Source organism: Corythoichthys intestinalis, chromosome 22, assembly GCF_030265065.1.
Source record: "Corythoichthys intestinalis isolate RoL2023-P3 chromosome 22, ASM3026506v1, whole genome shotgun sequence".
Classification (NCBI taxonomy): Eukaryota; Metazoa; Chordata; class Actinopteri; order Syngnathiformes; family Syngnathidae; genus Corythoichthys; species Corythoichthys intestinalis.
The window spans coordinates 5110057-5132323 of record NC_080416.1 but is presented as its reverse complement, the minus strand read 5'-3'; the positions used below and the strand labels follow the sequence as shown (position 1 = coordinate 5132323).

General features: G+C 38.4%; 1 protein-coding gene across 2 annotated transcripts in view; it reads left to right on the top strand.

The window, feature by feature from the left end:
* The window catches only part of LOC130911007 (ceramide synthase 2-like), a 28924-nt gene extending 6657 nt beyond the window's left edge, over positions 1 to 22267 (top strand). The window contains exons 5-11 of one of the 2 annotated variants that reach the window (XM_057828723.1): positions 2583 to 2640; positions 2712 to 2762; positions 2931 to 3023; positions 13655 to 13783; positions 16526 to 16632; positions 18993 to 19146; positions 19228 to 22267. In XM_057828723.1, coding sequence (XP_057684706.1) covers positions 2583 to 2640; positions 2712 to 2762; positions 2931 to 3023; positions 13655 to 13783; positions 16526 to 16632; positions 18993 to 19146; positions 19228 to 19368 — 733 coding nt within the window. In that variant the 3' untranslated portion in view covers positions 19369 to 22267. The remainder of the gene's footprint in view (positions 1 to 2582; positions 2641 to 2711; positions 2763 to 2930; positions 3024 to 13654; positions 13784 to 16525; positions 16633 to 18992; positions 19147 to 19227) is intronic. The other variant, XM_057828725.1, reaches the window with a different exon arrangement.

Sequence of the window (22267 nt, the reverse complement as noted above, 5' to 3'; positions counted from 1 at the left end):
ATGGGGTTTAGGTCTGGACTTTGACTTGGCCACTCCAGAACGTGTATTCTGTTCTTTTGAAACCATTCTGAAGTTGATTTATTTCTGTGTTCTGAATCATTGTCTTGTTGCAGCATCCGACCTCTTTTTAGCTTCAACTGTCTGACAGACGGCCTCAAATTTTCCCGCCAAACAACCTGATAAGCTTTTGAATTCATTATTCCATTAATAATTGCAAGTTGTCCAGGCCCTGAGGTAGCAGAACAGCCCCAAATCACGATGCTCCCCCCATCATGCTTCACGGTGGGGATGAGATGTTGATGTTGGTGAGCTGTTCCATTTTTCCTCCACACATGACGTTGTGTGTTACTCCCAAACAATTCAACTTTGGTTTCATCAGTCCACAAAATATTTTACCAAAACTTCTGTGGAGTGTCCAAGTGCCTTTTTGCGAACATTAAGAGCAACAATGTTTTTTTTTTTAGACAGCAGTGGCTTCTTCCGTGGAGTCCTCGCACGAACACCATTCTTGGCCATATTTTTACATGTAGTTGATGTGTGCACAGAGACATTGGACTGTCCCAGTGATTTCTGTAAGTGTTTAGCAGACACTCTGTTTTTTTTTTTTACCTCTCTGAGTATTCTGTGCTGAACTCTTGGCGTGATCTTTGGTAGACGGCCACTTCTTGGGAGAGAAGCAACAGTGCCAAAGTGTCTACATTTGTAGACAACTTCTCTGACTGTCGATTGATTATCATCCAGACTTTTGGAGATGGTTTTGTATCCTTTCCTAGCTTTATACAAATCAGCAATCCTTGTTCGCAGGTCTTCACTAAGCTCTTTTGACCAAGCCATGATGACATCAGACAGTGCCTCTCATCATGACATTTCTTACCAGGTGTGTGTTTTATCATGGGCAGGGCAGCTTTAAACCACTCATCAGTGATTGGGTACACACCTGACTTAAAATGTTTGGTAAAAATTGATTTCAATCGCTCTTTAAGTTTCCTTAGGCAGAGGGTTCACTTATGTATTTTTCACCCTTCTGTCATTCTTTGCATGCTATCTTCAATAAAATATGAAAACCATAAATAAAGATGATGCCGATCGATCGGGTCCCATCACGTCATTTTCAAAGTATCGGAATCGGCAAAAAAATATCGGCCATGCCTTTTTTAACATATATATATATATATATATATATATATATATATATATATATATATTTTTTTTTTTTTTTCTAATTGTATTTGTTACAGACATAATATGTTACACTCATCCAGAGTTTTTAGTTTAGGCTCAAGGTAGGGTTATCAAATTTATCCCGATAACGGCGGTAATTAATTTTTTAAAAAATTTATCATGTTAAAATATTTAACGCAATTTATGCATGCGCTGCACGAGCCACTCACGCATTGTCGTGCTCAATCTGTAATGGCGCCGTTTTACCTGTATAGAGAGATAAAAGACAGCGTAAAATGAGTAGAGTGAATCTTGGCAGCCTTTGGAGCCTTTTTTTAATTGGCTAAAGCCTTACAATTCCTCTCCCTACGATTAGAAATATCATGGGAAGCAATGTGGGGAAGCAAGGTAGCAATTGATCGTTTTCTTAACACCTTATGTTATTTCCCAACGCGTTTTATATCATTGGTAGCACTACACACAGTCATGATTCCACTTCCCATCATGCATTTGGGTTGAATGGCTGCAGTATCATTTACTGAAAGCTCAACAAATACACTAGAAGGCAATATTTAGTCACAATATACAAAGTCACAAGTCTTTCTATCCGTTGATCCCTCTCACAGAAAGAATGTTAATAATGTAAATGCCATCTTGAGGATTTATTGTCATAATAATCAAATACAGTACTTATGTAGTTTTATTCATTTTTTTCTTAATGCATTGCCAAAATGTATATGATCGGGAAAAATTATCGGGATTGATTGGAATTGAATCGGGAGCAAAAAAAGCAATCGGATCGGGAAATATCGGGATCGGCAGATACTCAAATTAAAACGATCGGGATTGGATCGAGAGCAAAAAAACATGATCGGAACAACCCTACCTATAAATGTTTTGGTGGTTTTAGTTGAAGCGGACACTGTATTTTCATCTGTGTGATTTTGACAAATATTTGATGGTGATTTTATGCAGAAATGTGAGAAATTCCAAAAGTTTCAGATACTTTTCATACCACTGTAGTTTGTGATTTGGAGCAGGCAGTTGGCGACACCTCAACAACATTTGGTTGATCAATGATTGTGTGGCCTATGAGTGAATGAGGGCAAGTGTGTTCCATTTACGTCTTAAACTCCCCCTTCGCCAATTTTCCCTCCGCCCTCCAAGTGGCTCTCGTGTGACGCCATAGCAAGTGCTTAAGGCAAATGAGCGAGGGCAACTCAGGACAACCGTTTTTGGAATGCAGCCACCATAATGAGAGATACTCCTATTATGGTAGTTCATTGTGTTTTATTTATTAGAAAAAAACGGCAAACAGGAAGATTCATGGGGGGGACAGAAAGGAAGGAAGCAGACAGAAGAGGAGAAGAACAAACAACAACCAAAATCTTTCGTGTGACTGACATCTATTTCTCTTTCAGTTGGAGGTTTACCTTTTACTTTTTTGCTTTCTTTGCTGGCCTGGCAACCCTTATTGATGTGAGTCTAAAGTCATACTGTTGTCATGGCAGCACAAATGTAATCCTAATAGTTGTCTCTCCCCATCTCAGAAACCATGGTTCTATAATATGAAGAGGATGTGGGATAACTTCCCAAAAATGGTATGTGAATAATTAATGGGGTGGTTAGGCTACTTCCTTACATCATTGGTTTCAATTATTTATTTATTTTTGTATTACTCGTGCATGTTTTTTGACTGCGTCATCCTCGCTAAATGACCTAAGTTTGTGTTCTAAGTCTGACACATCCATGTTTGTCTTTCATCCTAGCCACTCTTACCATGTCAGTACTGGTACTACATGATTGAACTGGGCTTTTACGTGTCCCTGCTTGTGAGCGTTGCGTCAGATGTCAAGCGTAAGGTAAGAATGTGGACGGTCGCTTGAATGTATAGCACCTAACTAGAGATTTTGAAGTTTTATGTCTGTTGACTTTGGGAATGGCAAACTAGTTCCTGTTTTCAAATGGCCTCCTACCTCCTATCAATTGGTTTGAGTCATGAGAGTGATGTGTTCTTTTTCACGAGGTGCTCCGTGAGTTAATGTGTGACTGGAGTCAGCAGGGCATGGAAAACTGACTGCAGCTTTGCCATTTTTGCACACAAGGGCAGAACCATTGAAAACCATTTGGTGGTTCATTAGAGACAATACATACGAAACGGTACATTATTTTCAATTAATTAAACTAACCTGGACGCCATTAACTACATGTAAAAAGTTTTCCAAGAGTTTAAAACGTCACTCACCACGCTAATGCGAATGCTGTGCTAACGCTACAAGTTTTATTTAGTGTGTGATGATCACTCAGCACAGATTTTTAAAGGCAAAAGCAAAATGGCATATTTAGCCAAGATAAGAAAACAAAACAAGCAGCACCTGACATGTTTTTCACAACAAGGCAAGCCTGGAGAGAACACCGTTAAGTAAAAGTTTGTGTGGGGCGAGGGGGGGCGCAGCTCGTCACATGACCAAACACTGCTACATTGCGTGCCAACTACACATGCGATAAGAAAATTTCACACATGGAAACTGCCGAATTTTCATCTTGTTCTCGTCTTGTCAGACGAAAACCGACATTCGTCTCATTATGTTTTAGTCTCCCAAGACATGTTTTTAGCTCGTGACGTCACCTTAACGCATTCACTCCCAGCCATTTTCACCAGAGCAAAGCCCTTCACTCCCGGTCGTTTTTCTGGATTTTGACTGATTTTTCAAGGCCCACAGAAAATTCTGTTCTATTGCTATATCAACATGGAACCCACCAAAAGAAAGATTAGACTCTCTTCTTTCAGCAGAAAAAAAAGTAAGTTCATATCTTTTTTCATTCTTTAGAAATCAGTATTTGAAAATAGCTTAGTTTGAGCAATTTTCCCATTTCTGATGAAAAAAAATGTTAACGCATACATTTCAAACATAACTTTGATTTTAACAAAGCTATTTTTTACATTAGTTACATCCCAAACATCTGAATAATGTTTTCCTTTAACAAAATACCATGAACAACCAGACAAATAGAGCTTTTGTTGGCAAAGTAACAAATTATATACACATGACTTCTGAGAGATGACGCCGTTGTCGCCACGTCAGCCGTGTTAACTTTTCCCTCATCGTTGTCTGTCTCACAAAGATGGATTATTTTTGCGTCTCTGCGGGGTCTGCTCGGCGAGCCGCTGCACTGGGGGTCCCACTCGTTTTGCTCGGTCTTCCAGCACCTGGCCTCCCAGGCGTCCTCTCGGTTGTTTTGTTCGGTCGGAGCGCCGCCTGGCATCTTGCCGCCAGCGCTCTAACCGTGCTGCCCGGCCGTTCATTGCTGTTGAATCGGGTTGTGGGTCTTACAAAATGCGCTACTGCCCTCCAGTGGCCAGTTTTATTGCTTTAAAATGGGTTTGGAGCCTTGTTTTTTGTTTCTCAGATAGCTCGCAAGCTATAGATGCTTCTTGTAAAAAAAAAATTTTTTTTTAAACAAAAAACTAGGGCTGTCAAAATTATCGCATTAATTTTTTTAAATTAATCACGTTAAAATATTTGACACAATTAACTAGGGCTGCAGCTATCGAATATTTTAGTAGTCGATTAATCGATGGACTAGTTAGTTCGAATAGTTGAGTAATCGGATAAGGAACATGAAAAATTAAAATACCTAAGCTGAGCCTCAAACGGTATAAGTTTATTTTAAAAAATGAGGATCTATGTAAAACAAAAGAACAATTGGCTAACTTACATAAAAAAGTCAGCTAGCTTAAATGCTATAAAATGCTAAAGTTTTTTTTTACAATGCTCTTAACAAATGGTTCAGACACATATTCCCACAAAAAACGGCTAAATATACCTATAAACCAAATATATGAATGCATTTAATAAACATTAGCGCAAACAAAACTTAGCTTACGTTGGTCTTAACAGGGAGCAATTGGATTCAGCCATGTGAAAAGAGGCAGACCAGAGGGCAGTGTATCCACTTTTAACGAATACTCGAAGCAACAAAATTTGATGCGAATATTTTTTTCTAATCGAATACTCGAGTTAATCGATTAATCGTTGCAGCACTACGATTAACGCACATGCCCCGCTCAGATTAAAATGACAGCAGTGTAATGTCCGCTTGTTACTTGTTTATTGTTGTTTGGCGCCCTCTGCTGGCGCTTGGGTCCAATTTTATGGGTTGGGGAGTAAGCATGGTGTAATGACATCAACAATGGCGAGCTACTAGTTTATGTTCTGATTGAAAATTTTACAAATTTTATTAAAACGAAAACATTAAGAGGGGTTTTAATATAAACTTTCTATAACTTGTACTAACTTTTATCTTTTAAGAACTACAAGTTTTTCTATCCCTGGATCGCTTTAAGAGAATGTTAATAATGTTAATGCCATCTTGTTGACTTATTGTTATAATAACAAATACAGTACTTATGTACCGTATCTGTCTTGTGTCTTTTCATTCCAACGATAATTTACAGAAAAATATGGCATATTTTATAGATGGTTTGAATTGCGATTAATTATGATTAATACATTTTTAAGCTGTAATTAACTCGATTAAAAATTTTAATCGTTTGACAGCCCTAAAAAACGCAAAAGACATATAAATACGTTTTTGGGACAATAAATCATTTAAAAATAGAAAGTATTTATACGTTTTTGGGAGCAAATGAGTTAGTGAAAAAAATGTTTGTCGACGTAGATTTTTCATTATCGTCATCACAGAATTTTTTTGGGGTGTGGGCTGTTAGCGATATTTGAAAACTAAAAACACTATATTACATTTCCGCACAATATCTTAGCTTTCTGTTTGACCCTCACCACGCCCAACCAAGTCTACTTTACCCCTGCAAACCAGGCCACTTGGAGGCCCGGGCCCGGGGGGTCGTACCTCCAGCACCCCTCCTAATTTCGCCCTGGTTCTATCCTCTTATCATATGCATTGTATGTGTTTTGCATTGTATGTATTTTGTCCGTTTTGGATTGCTGTATTATGAAACCGTCCTGTTGACACGAAAATCCAAGTGATTATGAAATATTATATTGCTTAATTAACGGGTGCAATGACACAAAAGAGTTTTCGAAACATGGTTGCATGCTTGTTACACTGTGCAAAGGGTGGAATCTGTAACACTGCTCCAATTGTGGATGTGTAAATCTGAAATTGTTTCTGCGGTGGATTTGTGGTTAGCGCGTCTACAAGTTAATTAAATTTTAAAATTGTCCGTGTGTGTCATTGATGCACAGTGTGCACTTTATGCTAGCTCTCAGCTAAATTTAATGTTGAATGGCTTGTAGTTTGTTGGATTTTACAGTCGGATCCATTAATGCTGAGAACACGTTTTTCTAATTTTGGTTCTGAACAGTATGAATGAAACAATTTAGGTACGATTGAATTTTAAAAGCTTTATTTTAGCAAGTTGAACAAAAACTTTCCAGGGAAAATGGACATGCTAAAGCAGTTTTGGACAGTCGCCTTATTTCAAGGTTTTAAAATGATTTGGATGATTTCAGTTACTAAAGTTAAAAAAATAAAAAATATATATATTTAAAAATACAGGTGGTCCCCGGGTTTCGAACGAGATCCGTTCCTATGCTGGCGACGTAACCCGAATGTCCGCGTAAATCAGAATTTACCCTTTAAATGCACTTAAATCTAAAAATAAATGTTCAAAAACTCCACCAGTGTTTTTTGTCGTTGTTTGTTTAATGATGGAGGATACACTGCCTTCTGGTGGCAGCATTACGTCTAGCTTGATTGTCGCCTTATGACCGAGGAGTAGACTCATCAGATATGGATAAAGGACAGGTGCGCTCTGGTTTAGCCCACACAAAGCTGTAAGTTGTTTCAGCTAATATAGGTTTGGGTATGCAATTGTAAATGTAGAGGTGCAGTTTGTGGAGTTGTGTGTGTGTGTGTGTAAGCAATTTGCTATGAGAATGGCAAATACGTTAGAATTTGTAGCATTTATGCTAGTGGACTTTTGTTTGGCAAATTAGGGTAATTTAATCTACTAAATTTAAAAATGTCCAAAAACTCTACCACTGTTTTTTTGTTTGTTTGTTTGTTTGTTTAATGATGAATGATACACTGCCCTCTGGTGGCAGCATTGTGTCTGGCTTGACTGTCGCCTTATGACCGAGGAGTAGACTCGTCAGATATGGATAAAGGACAGCTGCGCTCTGGTTTAGCCCACATAAGGCTGTAAGTTGTTTCAGCTAATATAGGTTTGTGTATGCAATTGTAATTTTAGAGGTACAGTTTCTGGAGTTGTGTGTGAGCGATTTGCTATGAGAATTGCAAATACGTTAGAATTTGTAGCATTTTATGCTAATGGACTTTTGTTTGGCAAATTTGGGTAATTTAATCTACTAAATTTAAAAATGTCTAAAAACTCCACCACTGTTTTTTATTTTTTTTGTCTGTTTAATGATGAATGATACACTGCCCTCTGGTGGCAGCATTGCGTCTGGCTTGACTGTGGCCTTATGACCGAGGAGTAGACTCGTCAGATATGGCTAAAGGACAGCTGCACTCTGGGTTTAGCCCACATACGGGCTGTAAGTTGTTTCAGCTAATATAAGTTTGTGTATGCAATTGTAATTTTAGAGGGGTGTGTGAGCAATTTGCTATGAGAATTGCAAATACGTTAGAATTTGTAGCTTTTATGCTAATGGACTTTTGTTTGGCAAATTTGGGTAATTTAATCTACTAAATTTAAAAATGTCCAAAAACTCCACTAGTTGTTTTTTTGTTTGTTTGTTTCATGATGAATGATACACTGCCCTCTGGTGGCAGCATTGCGTCTGGCTTGACTGTCGCCTTATGACCGAAGAGTAGACTTGTCATATATGGATAAAGGACAGCTGCACTCTGGTTTAGCCAACATAAGGCTGTAAGTTGTTTCAGCTAATATAGGTTTGTGTATGCAATTGTAAATGTAGAGGTACAGTTTGTGGAAAGTTTGCAGTTGAGAATTGCAAATATGTTAGAATTTGTAGCTTTTATGCTAGCGGACTTTTGTTTGGCAAATTAGGCTAATTTAATCTACTAAATTTACATATGGATCAGACTAGATAGACATTTGAGCACCAATTGTTTTGTGTTAAGTGTTTTATTGTTAAAAAATATTCTAATTAAATTTTGTTGCCACGAGTATTCGTTTATTAAAGTGGCGTTTGAATTGTTTATTTCGAAAGTGTTTGTATTTAGTTTTATTTATTAGGGTGGATACACTGCCCTCTGGTCTGCTTCTTTTCACATGGCTGGCTCCAACTGCTCCCTGTTAAGACCAATGTAAGTTAAGTTTTTGTTTGAGCTAATTTTTTTTTTTTAATGCATTCGTAATTTAGTTTATATGTATATTTAGCCGTTTTTTTTGTGGGAATATGTTCTGAACCATTTGTTTAGAGCATTGTAAAAAAAAAAAAAAAAATTCTAGCATTTTGTAGCATTTAAGCTAGTGGACTTTTTCTATGTAAGTTGGTCAATTGTTCTTTTGTTTTACATATATCCTCATTTTTTAAAATAAACTTATACCGTTTGAGGCTCAGCTTAGGTATTTTAATTTTTCATGTTCCTTATCCGATTACTCGATTATCCGAACTAACTAGTCCATCGATTAATCGACTACTAAAATATTCGATTGCTGCAGTCCTAATGTGTGGTACAGCTTTACAAATTGTCAAAAGTGAAGGAAATCAAAAGCTTCAAAGAGCACAATTGCCTCGTTAGCTGTTTGTTAAGATGAACAACTTCATGTTTAGTAAGGACACGAACACGTCATATTAATCAAATGAAGTAAAAAAAATAAAGATACTGTTTACATGACTAAAACAAAAAAAACGACTGGAGACGAAACGGCAGGCGAGACTCCGGGTCGTAAAGACAAAATCACGTACAGTAAGTCTAGTACATTGTAACTACCTGTACTTGGTTGAAAGTACTTAGCTGCCCGGTGTTTACTGTGACCGTTTTCAGTTTCTGTTCTAATATTTTGTCTTTAGCAGGTAAAATACGTACTTGCTCCTCTAAAGAGTATACGACAGGAGGAAAAAAGTCTTAAATAGCATTATTATATGAATTAGAATCATATTTTGAGACGATTCGACTATATACAAAAATTTAGCAAAGCGCAGATGACGTCTTTTAATCTGCCGATTAGCCACACCTACCATTATAGGGCTCTAGCGTCCCCAACAGGTGGATGAAGTCAGCGGGAGACTGGGCTCATCGGTTTTACTATTCAGCCCATTGAGGGGGAATTATTCAGAACGAGGAAAACGTGACGAAGAGAGCCGCAAAATGTCATTGTTTCAGTCTCTGTACGCCAATATTTTTACAGGATATTCTTTTTATCCAAGTATTTTTCCCCAATAGCTAAATAAATGGCTTGAGAAGGACCAGTCAGCCCGTCGAGGGGGAACTATTCGCAACGAGGAAAACGCGACGAAGTGAGCTGCAAAATGTCATTGTTTCTGTCTCTTTACTTCAATATTTTTACAGGATATTCTTTTTATCCAAGTATTTTCCCCAATTGCTGAATAAATGGCATATTCACGACAAATAAGTCTTGTGCTAAATGGAATATGAAATAATAAAAATGCACTTATTCAGGACGACATGGCAAAATTACTCCATAATGGTCAAAACTGTTGACTTCACCTTTACTGTCGCACCTCCCGAACGATATTTTATGACACCTAAATCAGACATATGTCATTTCCCTTCCCCGGCTTCGGAGAATGTAAACAAACCAAGAGGCGTGACAGCTAGCCGACATGCTAACCCGAACCGAGTGATGTTTCAAAGTCTTGGAAGCGGAAAATCACACATAACTAGCCCGGATTATTTGACATGACAACTGGGTTGTCGATTGTCTTTGCGGATCGGCAAACCGCCCGGCGGAGAGCAATTTACAGTTCGTTCCCCGGAGGAGGGCGGCTGTAGTTGTTGTGCAGCTAACGTGCAGCTAATGTGAATGAGGAGAGCTTTTTATATGCCTGCCAATGATCAAACGTAAGTAGTCCTTTATTTAAAGAAAGTTTGTAGTGTTTACTTTGTAATCGCTGTATTCGTATTTGACATAATACAAAACAAGATGTTTACTCACTTCCTTGTAAGTCCAATGGTCCTACAGTATTAAGGGTTTGTTTTGGCCAATATCCACGGTGAATGGGAACCTTTTGAAACTCCCAAAAGGCGCACACGCCTCTCCATCATAAAGCAAGATTTTTCTGCAGCCGTTTGGCTGGCGTGATGCGAAAAATAAACATATTAATCCGCAAAATCAGATGAATCCTTAGTCCTTCTCATACAACAGTACGGCTGTATCGTGGATAGGACTCCTTCACCCGTACACGTCACAGCGCCCTCCTCCTCAATGCAAGACCGAAGCCGGAAGTCACTCATTTCCACGGCGCAGGATTCAAAAAACTAAATAAATATAGCGATCGCTTCCACACACATCCAAGCGGTCCATATCAATCAGTAGCATAAAATACCGCGTGCATTATGAAATAAACATGCTTTTTCGTGTCACATGCACTTTAAGTTTACATCAGGTGACAGAGTTGGCCCAGAAAAAATTTTATTATCTATTTGTGGCTTTGGCTACAAGTGTTAGGGCATTGTTTATCTGAATTATGAATTGCAGCCCAATAAATTTGGCTGGATTTGAAATGGAACGTTTCTGAAGATCATCAAGTTCATCAAAAAGCTTCAGTGCTATGCTAACACCTTTAATTAACACCAGTGAGCCAGTGTCATTGGCAGCCACACAAGGCTTCCACCATTTTTTACAGATGATATGTTAGGAATGCTTTTTATATTGAGCCGTACCACGCCTTCTCTGTACCTTGGTTTTTATCTGTCCAAATTATGTTCTTGCGCTGTTCTGACTGATTTTAATTTCGTTTTCTTTAGCAAAGTTCAATGTAGACCTCTGGGGACATCCAGGTTTTCTTTATCAGAAAGTACTAAACAGCAGATTCTGAATCTCCTAACATAGTGGCATTTTTTTCCTTCTGTTTGTGACAGCTTGTTTACCATGCATGTGTTGTCTTCACAGCAAAGCTTTTGAAAGACAAGCACCGCGCCCTAAATTGACTCCAAGCCTTTCTAATTGGTTGTGGCAAAATAAAAGACTTGGCCAAACATGCTAATTAAATGACTTTTGAGTCAATTATCCAAGTTTCTTTTGGTCCTTGCCAAAAATAGGTGGAGACATTACAAAAAGCTAAAACATTTCAATTCAATTGGAAAATGCTGATTAAATTAGGGTGACCAAACATCTTCTTTTGCAATCAGCCAATCAAACGTGCGTTTGAGGGGGGAAATAAATGAACCGGCACATTCAGCAAGTGAAAAGGGATAAAGTTTGAACATAATTTAAATAATTCATTAAATAATGGTAGGGTGTATTCTATCCTTACAGCAAATGTGAAGATAACCTAATTTTTTATCATATTACATAAATATAATTATTATTATTATTATTATGAAATGCAAATAAGGTTGCTTAAAAGTTGGTGGGGACAATTTGAACATCTTGAAAAGTTGGTAGTGTTCTGTCCCCACCGTCCCTATGCAAACCTACGCCCTTGCTTTAAAGTGATATCGGCATCTTTAAGTAAAATTCAAGTATCTTGAGGCTGGAAATTTTGGGAAATCTAAATATGGTCACCTTAGATTAAGTTAAAGCTGAAAGTCTGCACATTATATCCATTTGGAATATATTTAATTAAACATGAAGGCAAAATAAACTGGATTTAAATTGGAGCAGAGCGGTAAACCGAAAATTTACCGTTACCGAAATTCTTCACGATGTTCGACATAATTTTGACCATGTCGGTGAATTCGGTAATTTAATAAAACAAGAAAATATAGTAGTTTCATCCCGCTTTGACTCTGTGTTGTTCGGCTATGTTCATTCCCCTTTAAGAAAGCAGTCAGTGCTCTTACGTATGGATTCACGTGGTTTTCAGGAAGCCAAACAAACAGAAGCCCGGTAGGCTAACGCTAGCGGCTAACGCTACAAGCAAAAGTGATGGAGCCGGGCTTAAGGGAGCTTCGCCAAACTTTCACCCTACATTAAGTAAACTCTTGGCGGGTTCCAGACGGGCTTTCACCCGCTGTCCTACCTGGTTCTCACAATTCCAGGAGAGGATGCTTTCAGTGCTTTCTTCTGGTAGCCAAGCCACAGGCTAACGCTAGCGGCTAGCAGTACAAATGAACGTGATGGAGTCGGATAGCAGCTCTAACCTTGTCGAAACGGCTGAAATTAATGAGTGGACTGGGCACAGACTTCATCTAGTAATCATTATGTCATGTTATTTGGTATCTCTGTGTGATTTCTCTGAAAGCGTTCATGTTGGTAAAGCACTCAGCATAAAGTATAATCCAACAGTGAAGCCTATATATAATATGACAGTTTAATGGCCACAGCTATTTTTCTCTATGTGTTTACTTTATTCTGCCATCATAAAATCTTAAATGTTTCATTGGCATCAGAGCAATACAGCTTTAATTTGGTTGTGTCTGTGTGGGGGGTGTATGTATTAAAAAATGTTCTGGGGGGAAAAAAAGCTGAAACCTTGACGTAAACACTTGTGTTGAATAATTATGTCACAGCAGCCATTACCAACAAGTTGTCTGAAGTGTACTGTTAAAGCTGCAGGTCATTTGTGTAAGAATGACATGTTTGCACAGTCGTCATATTGATTTTTATAATGGTGTACATTTTTCAAGTCATACAATCTGTTATAAATGTTCACGCTAGCATTCTTATTGTTTAAACGATTTTTTTAATATATACTTAATGTTTAGACTGCATGTGCAATTGTTAAATTGAAAGCTGGTAAATATATTTAACGAGAAACGGTTGCTTTGTATTCCATGCATTGATTCAAATTATATAACGGTCCGCTTGGGCGAATTTATCGTCATTTATCGTTATCGAGGTAAATCTGCTCAATTTACTGTGATATGTAATTGAGGCCATATCGCCCAGCCCTAATTTAAATACATCCATCTGAAAGCAAACTGAAAACAATTCTGAAACATGCTGAAGACTTCCAGTTTGCAAAGGCTCTATTAAAATGAAGTGGCAGTTAGAGTGACATCATCGTGCGTTGGACGACTTTCTGTTTGAAACTTGTCCTCATGACAGTTGAACCTCCTTCAAGTGACATAATGGGGCTGTGTACGCTCACACACTGGGCCATTTGATGTCGTACGGCCTTGTCGTTAAACTGAACTATGGTTTTCCGGGATACCGCTGTGCTCAAACAGGTTTAGCAACTGTTTAGTTGTTTTCACTTTTTCCTCATCTCATGTAGATTTGCTTGTGTTCATTGCGGTGTAACCCGCAATGATGTCGATTAGTGGAAGTTAATCATTAGTGAAAACAATGTCAGTAAGTTGCCCATCAGTGACTGATTTTTACAGCTTGATCAATAAGTCACCAATGTAGCGTGCAATTGACTGTTTTGCTTTCCTTGTTTCTTTGTAGGATTTTAAAGAGCAAATAGTTCATCATATTGCCACCATTGTGCTCATTGGCTTCTCCTGGTTGGTCAACTACATCAGGGGAGGGACTTTGATCATGTTAGCGCATGATGCTTCCGACTATCTCATGGAGGTATTTTTACTCTGCTCGGTTTTCAATTACATTAATGGTTGAAAAGATAATTTCAATAAACCACAATTGTTGTAAAGGTGTTTTCCGAAATTTCCGGGTTCGCGGCGAGTCAGTAACAGGCACACTTTTGCAAAATAGACAATGTTTATTGAATAGAAAATGCAGAATAAATTAGATTCATTGATTATAATCCCACAAGAGCAAGCAAACAAGTATCAAAAACAAGCATAACAAATGGCAACGATGACGCTAGATTTAAGTTTGTCAATCCCCGCGCTACCGTTACAGCACAACCAGGTGTTCCTTTAGCAATGAAAATCGCTTACTGTGACAAATGAGCGGGAGCCAACGCTCCGGTAAGGTGGCTGTTACGTCCCACGGACGGCTTGCTAAGGGCGTAACATAAAAGGAGCCACACAAATTTACAAGTGGACACACATTTATTTACACAACAATCAAACTCGCAATGAATATGTACAAAATGTGGATGAAGCGCGGCTTCAGGGTAAGCCCAGGCCAAAACAACAAACAAAAGGAATCTACACTTAAACCCCACCCGCTAACTAAACCCTGATCATGAAAAAGAACAAAGAAAAGACAGCCACTAGCCTAGCTTCCTACGCTATACAAAACAGGAGAAAACGGGTTGAACAGAAATGGCGACTTACCCCTACTTGCTTCAGTGCTCTTATTTACAGTGGTGAACAAAAACGATCAAATAACGAATAAACACAAAAGACCTCACCGAAAAAGCGGGAGTGTATCAAAGTAGCGATCAAATGCAAACGAGAGTGAATGGCGAGCAAACAGCTGGCGAGGAGGACCGCGGCAGAATGCTGTCAATAGCGACCTCCCAGAGCGTTGAGAGCGGCAGGTTTAAGAAGCTTGGCGCCTTTTTTCGTGGCCAATCAGCGGCGGCGACATCCTCGGTCCGTCCTGCGTCGTTCACCTGTCGTCACAGTGGGAGGGGAAGCAGCCATCTGGTGGAGGAGACGATCAGCTGACTGGAAGAGTCTCAAAAAATAACAATTAAACGGCCAGGGCCGTCACGGTGGCGAAGGAACAAAGCCAGGCGATCCGTATGTGACCCACTGGCAAACTTCACGGGTCGCCCAGAAATGTCCGGTTTTTGTAGGGACGCGCCCCACGGAGGCGAAGAGGCCAACCTCCGTCCCCGAGCGGCGTTGCCTTGCCCAATAACAAACATTAAAGCTAATTTTGGTTCAGCCCCCTTGAAAAAGTGCTTTTCACATGGGACAAATGAGCTGTGCTGCAACAGATGCAACAAATGGTAAATATTATGGTTGCACAACAAGTTATCTCGTGAGATTCCCTTCTAGCTATGGGACCCAGGTGTGTACTATGGGAACAAGGTGAAAAACAATAGAAGTTGTTCACAGAAGCAATCATACATAAAAACAATAGAAGTTGTTCCAATCTATGTCACAGAAGCAATCATACATCACAAAGGCATAATGTGCTAATGTTAAGGCATCACATAATATTTTCCTCCATCAAAAGGGTATCACGGATAGAAAGACATGTAATTCTTAAAAGATAAATGTTAGTATGACTTATAATAATTTGATATTAAAACCCCTCTTCATGTTTTCATTTTAATACAATTTGTAAAATTGATTTAACCAATAGGTCGCCATTATTGTTGACGACGCAATGCACTCTGGGCGGTGATGTCGACAGGCTTTAGCTACATAAACATGCCGTCGGTAAACGCAACTGAAAAGAAAGTGCGGCTGACTTGACCACCGAATTAGAAAACACTGCTCATTTCAGACAGCCAGCAGACAACAACATAGGGATTGCGTAAAAGGGTTAATGAACACACAAAAAAAAAAACACGATCGCGAAAAGGGAGACAGTAGGTCGGGATCAATAAAAAATAAAAAAAAAACGGGGGAAAACCGCGGTGAGAGGCAGACAAACGAAAAAAACAAAGCAATGATACAACTAGCAACGAAAGATCTACAAATATCTTGGCAAGCCGCCTAAGATCGGTTTATAGAAACTGCTGATGAGCTGGAATTGGATGCAGGTATGACATCGGGAACTCATCCCACAGCTCTGTAACAAAACAATCTGACCAGCAGCAGAATGTGACAAAATCATGCCAGTCGCCATACGAGCTTCGGTTGCTAGCTAGCACAGCTATTCTCCCAGTCCGACGGCAATAATATATGTGTTTCGAATAACATATTTTAGTAAAAGAGAACAATTGTGGCTTATTCGAGCCTACAAGTCTTTTGAAGTCCGAGGTTCCTTTTAATGCAACTCAAGTTTGTTTATCTTTTTAACATTTTGAACAATAATGCTGGTCTACAAGCAAAATGCTTCCTGGACTTTATTAAATTTGGGTCACTAAAAATGAAAAATAAGTTCAAAAGTGTCAATTAGCTGTACTTTTTGAAATACATAATCTGGCCGAAATGTTAAAATCCAAGCAATTTAGGCAAAATGTACTGCATAAATCCTGGTGTTTTGTTTTTAGTGGACAAAATGCATGAATATAGACAACTTATAATACTGATATTATATAATTACACCAATGTATCTTTGTAATAACTAAAATTAAATGTCTTGAATTGCCAGCCAGTACTAAAATCTTATATTTTCCAATCCATGTCAACACAGCATTTAGCCTTCCTACACATTTTGGGTAAAGTCTGCCCTCTAGTGGTCCAAAATTCTCACCTTAACCCTGTGGTTGTCTTTTGTCTTTTTCAGTCAGCCAAGATGTTCAACTATGCAGGTTGGAAGAGAACGTGCAACTGCATATTCATTGTCTTTGCTGTTGTTTTCATCATCACCCGCCTCGTCATTTTCCCCTTCTGGTAAAGATTCTATTGCACAAGACTTTCTTCTGGTTTCTATAATCGGTCATAGAGTGCGTAAGATCGTTACGAAACTGACAAGTCCAACTTGAAAAAGTGAAAACTGACAACTTCATCCATTTTCTTTAAAAATGGACACTTAGGCCATTACTGAAGACACTGCTGCCGCAATATACTGTATAAATGTTGTATTTGCTTACTTACTCTGAGCATTGACATAGTACCAGTTTCATTTGATGACTATATTAAGCACAAACTTGCATTTATGCTCTATTCAAGCTCACTAGTTCTTAGTGCTTCCTAATCAGAAGCCATGACTGCCCTCTAGTGGCTTGTTATGGGTAATGTTTAACATGTAGTCCCAGGGTTACGAACGAGTTCTAGATTGGCGATGTAACCCGAATTTCCCCATAAATCGGAATTAACACTTTCAGCACCCCTAGATACCCCCTGAACCTGAAAATACCTGTACAAAAACAATATTATAGGTCATATCAATAAGATACTGTGAGGTATGTTGTATTAAATGATAAATTTTAGGATAAAAAAAGCAAGTGGTGCTGGAATGAATGTGCATGTGTATACAAAAAAACATTTATTACGAGACAGTATATATAAATATATATATTTTTTAGGGCTGTCAAACAATTAAAATTTTTAATCGAGTTAATCACAGCTTAAAAATTAATTAATAGTAATTAATCGCAATTCAAACCATCTATAAAATATGCCATATTTTTCTGTAAATTATTGTTGGAATGGAAAGATAAGACACAAGACTGATTTATACATTCAACATACTGTACATAAGTACTGTATCTGTTTATTTTAAACAATAAATCAACAAGATGGCATTAACATTAACATTCTGTTAAAGCGATCCATGGATAGAAAGACTTGTAGTTCTTAAAAGATAAATGTTAATACAAGTTATAGAAATTTTATATTAAAACCCCTCTTAATGTTTTCGTTTTAATAAAATTTCTAAAAATTTCAATCAAAAAATAAACTAGTAGGTTGCCATTGTTGATGTCAATAATTACACAATTCTCATGGTCATAAAATCAGTCGCACCCAAGTGCCAGAAGAGGGCGACAAAACTAAAAAAAACACAGTTAACAAGTGCACATGACTCTGTGCTGTCATTTTAATCTGTTTGAGTGGGGCATGTGCGTTAATTGCGTCAAATATTTTAACGTGATTAATTTTAAAAATTAATTACTGCCCGTTAACGAGATAATTTTGACAGCCCTAATTTTAGATTTGGAAAGAGATACAAATAATGCATGTTTTTTTCCCCAAAGTATAATTAAAAATATATATGTATGTACACTGTATATATATGAATCAATAGTTTTTAAGCGCTTTAAATGCAGTAATCATGATAAGTTTTAAACATGTTACTCTCCCACCGAATTCTTTTTTAACAAGAAGAAAGTAGTAGAAAAATGCTTGGCTTTATGAAATACTTCATTGAGTGAATCCACTCAAATCTGCTCAAGCTGCTCACTTACAGAGTTGCCACAGCAACTGTTTGACAAGTTAAACGATGATTGACGCATTTGAAGTTCGTGTCTCTGGCAACATCAAACCCAAACATCTGGCAATCATAGTTAACTTTAATAAGCAACTCCAGTGCACTGCCTGACGAACAAAGAGCAGGGAGAGGTAGGAAGGGAGAGTGAGACAATGCGATCGGCTCGGGAAAGCTGTGTTTTTTAATTGGAAAAAAAATCCACGATGGACTGAGAGCGCGAAGTTTCAATCTTGAAGTAGCGAGGGATCACTTTAAATGCAAATACAAAATAAAATGGCAAACTCCCATAGCAAAAGTCATCTAGCTTAAATGCTATAAAATGCTAACGTTTTTGTTACAAATCATTCAAACACATATTCCCACAAAAAACTGTTAAATATACCTCTAAGCTAAATAATGAATGCATAAACAAACATACTAGCTCAAACAAAAACATACCTTATGTTGGTCTTAACAGGGAGCAGCTGGATTCAGCCATGTTAAGTCATATTCATTGTTGCAACTAGAGGGGCAGTGTATCCACCCATATCAATAAAACTAAATGCAATCACTTTTAAAGCAAACCATTACAACACCGCTCTAATTAAACGAGTCCAAGCAGCAAATTTAATTCGGAGCTTATTTCTAATCTAATTACTCGAGTTAATCGATTAATCGTTGCAGCACTACAAATCATAGTCCGGAAAATATGCTATTTGTATCATTTTCCTTTTAATAACATACACTTTGTGTATTCATTGCCATCGTAACAATAGGCGCATTATCTGGCCTGGTTCAATGAGCTGTTGTTTGATGTGACTGTGAGCTTTGTTCTTGTGTTCAGCATCATCCACGCAACGATGGTGTACCCTTTGACCATCTACCGGCCATTCTTCGGCTTCTACTTCTTCAACGGTCTGCTGTTGTTGCTGCTGTTGCTACACATCTTCTGGACGTGGCTCATCATACGCATGGTCATCAAGTTCCTCCCCGGCAATGTACGACACGCCTCTTTCCGAACAACGCCATCCCAACTAAAGCATCGCCGTTCTTATAATCCGCTCTTTTAACTTTAACAGAACATAGTCGAGGACGAGCGGAGCGACAAAGAAGAGACAGAGTCGGAAGACGAAGAAGGCGATCGGAATAGAACATTGAAAAATGGCCACATTCACAACGGTCATACGCCACTAAACAACAACTGCCAAAAGATGGATTGAGAGGACATTGAGAGCAGTGCGAGGTGGGGAAATGTACATCCCTTACTTTTGGAAGCCAAAGAATAGGAGTGTGGCACAAAAAAAATGGTAGCACTTTATTTGATTGTGGCGTCATAAAACTGTCATAAGACCTTCATAATTATGATATGACACTGTCATACCTCTGTGAAGTTGGCCCGCCATCAGATGCAGATTTATATCAAAATAATGTTGATCGTTTGTGCTACGTTGGTGCTTGTTGGTGCTGCCATTGTTTTTGAGATATTTATAATTCTTTTATAGGTCAATCTAAAGTCAAACAGCCCCCCATTTTGATTAAAAATGGTGTCAATCGTTTGTGGTGTCAACATTTTTGTTTATTCTGCAACGGTTTTGTAAATATTATGCTTGTAATTTGTAGTGATGATGTCACACAGCACCCCCGTTTACGGCAAAATGGAACTGTGTTTGTGCTATGTTTGTGCTCGTTTGTGCTACTATCGTTTTATACCTATAAGATATTAGTTTCGAGTGTTATCGTCTCTCGCAGCCCGTCTGTATTCTATCTCCGGCAGCTGATGGAGCGTACCAACTCTCTTAATTACAGAGGGGTGACCCAACAACTAGCACAAACGAAGGGCACCACTTCAAGTCCATTTAGCAGTAACTGTGGGAGACTTGAGATATTAATTTCGAGTGATGACGTCACCCGCAGCTCCCCTTTACTGCAAAATGGACATGAAGTGGTGCCATTAGTTCTTGCTACGTTTGCGCCAGTTGTTGGAACACCCCTAGGTTATTGAGCGAGTTGGTACGCTCAGTCAGTCGCTGGAGTTAGGATACGGAAAGGCTGCAAGTAATGTCTTCGTTGGAGATTAAGACCTCAATATCTATAAAACAATAGCAGCACAAACGAAAATGTTTACAGGACAAACTAGCATAAATGTAGCACAAACGAACGGCACTACTTCAGGTCCATTTTGCAATAAATGGGAGCCTTGAGGTATTAATTTTGAGTGATGACGTCACTCGCAAGTTACTGCAAAATGGACCCAAAGAGGTGCCATCCATTTGTGCTAAGTTTGTGCTTGTTTCTGCTGCTATCGTTTTATAGATATTCATTTCGAATGATGATGTCTCTGTATTCTAACTCCGGTGGCTGACGGAGCGTACCAACTCTATTAACTACAGACGGCACCACTTTCGTGTCCATTTTGCAATTAATGGTGGGGCTTGAGATATTAATTTCGAGTGATGACGTCACTCGCAGTTTACTGCAAAATGCACCCGAAGTGGTGCCATTAGTTTGTGCTACGTTTGCGCCAGTTGTTGGATCACCCCTCTCTTATTAAGAGAGTTGGTACGCTCGGTCAGCCGCTGGAGTTAGGATACGGAAAGGCGTCATCACTTGAAATTAATACCTCAATATCTATAAAACGATAGCAGCGCAAATGAAAATTTTACAGCACAAATGTAGCACAAACAAACAGCACGGATTCTGGTCCATCTTGCAGTGCGTGGGGAGCTTGAGATATTAATTTCTAGTGATGACGTCACTCGCAGTTGTCACTCGCAGCCCCCCAGTCATTTGTTTGTGTGAGTTGTTGGGACACCCCACTGTTATTTTACAGAGTTGGTACGCTCCGTCAGCCGCTGGAGTTGGTATGCAGAAGGGCAGCAAGTAACATCACTCGTAATTAATACTTCAGTATTTTTACAACAATAGTGGCACAAATAAAAACATTTACAGCACAAACTAGCACAAATATAGCACAAACCAACATTTCCACTATGGGTCCATTTTGCAGTAAATAAGGTACTGCGTGACGTCATCACTACAAACTAAAAGCAGAACATTTACAAAACTAACAGCACAAACGATCGGCACCATTTTTTTAACTGGCTGGCTGACCTCAGATTGACTTATAAAATAATTGTAAATAACTCAAAAACGATAACAGCTCAAATGACTTTTTTACAGACAAATGATTGAAATCATTCACAGAGGTCACTGTCATGAGCATTTATGAATGCTTCTGACAGATGTCACTAATCCGGCAAATTTTGTTACTAACTCCATTAATGTCCAGTCTGCATCATTTTCATCCATTCAAAAGTTGCATAATTTGCTGGATAACACTTCAAAGTGTCATAAGCATCCATTATTGCTCATGACAGTGTTATGTCCTAATCATGACGGTTTTATGACAGTTTTATGACCCCTACTGTTAATCAGGCAAATTTTGTCAGTAACTCCATTAATGTCCAGTCCGCTTCTTTTTCATCCATTAAAAAGTTGCATAATTTGCTGGATGAAACTTAACGACATATGTCGTAAGCATTCATTAATGCTCATCACAGTGAGATGTCATAATTATGACTGTTTTATGACAGTTTTATGACCCCCAGTAGTTAATTTGGCAAATTTTGTCAGTAAATCATTTTCATCCATTAAAAAGTTGCATAATTTGCTGGATGAAACTTGACCACATATGTCATGAGCACCCATTAATGCTCATAACAGTGACATGTCATAATTATGACTGTTTTGTGACAGTTTTATGACCCCACGTAGTTAATTTGGCAAATTGTGTCAGTAAATCTTTTTCATCCATTCTAAACTGATAATAATTTGCTGGATAACACTTAACGACATGTGTCATAAGCATTCATTGAAGATCATGACAGTGGCATGTCATAATTATGACTGTTTTATGACAGTTTTATGACCCCCGCTGTTAATCAGGCAAATTTTGTCAGTAACTCCATTAATGTCCAGTCCGCATCATTTTCATCCATTCAAAAGTTGCATAATTTGCTGGATGAAACTTAACGACATATGTCGTAAGCATCCATTAATGCTCATGACAGTGACATGTCATAATTATGATGGTTTTATGACAGTTTTATGACCCCAAAC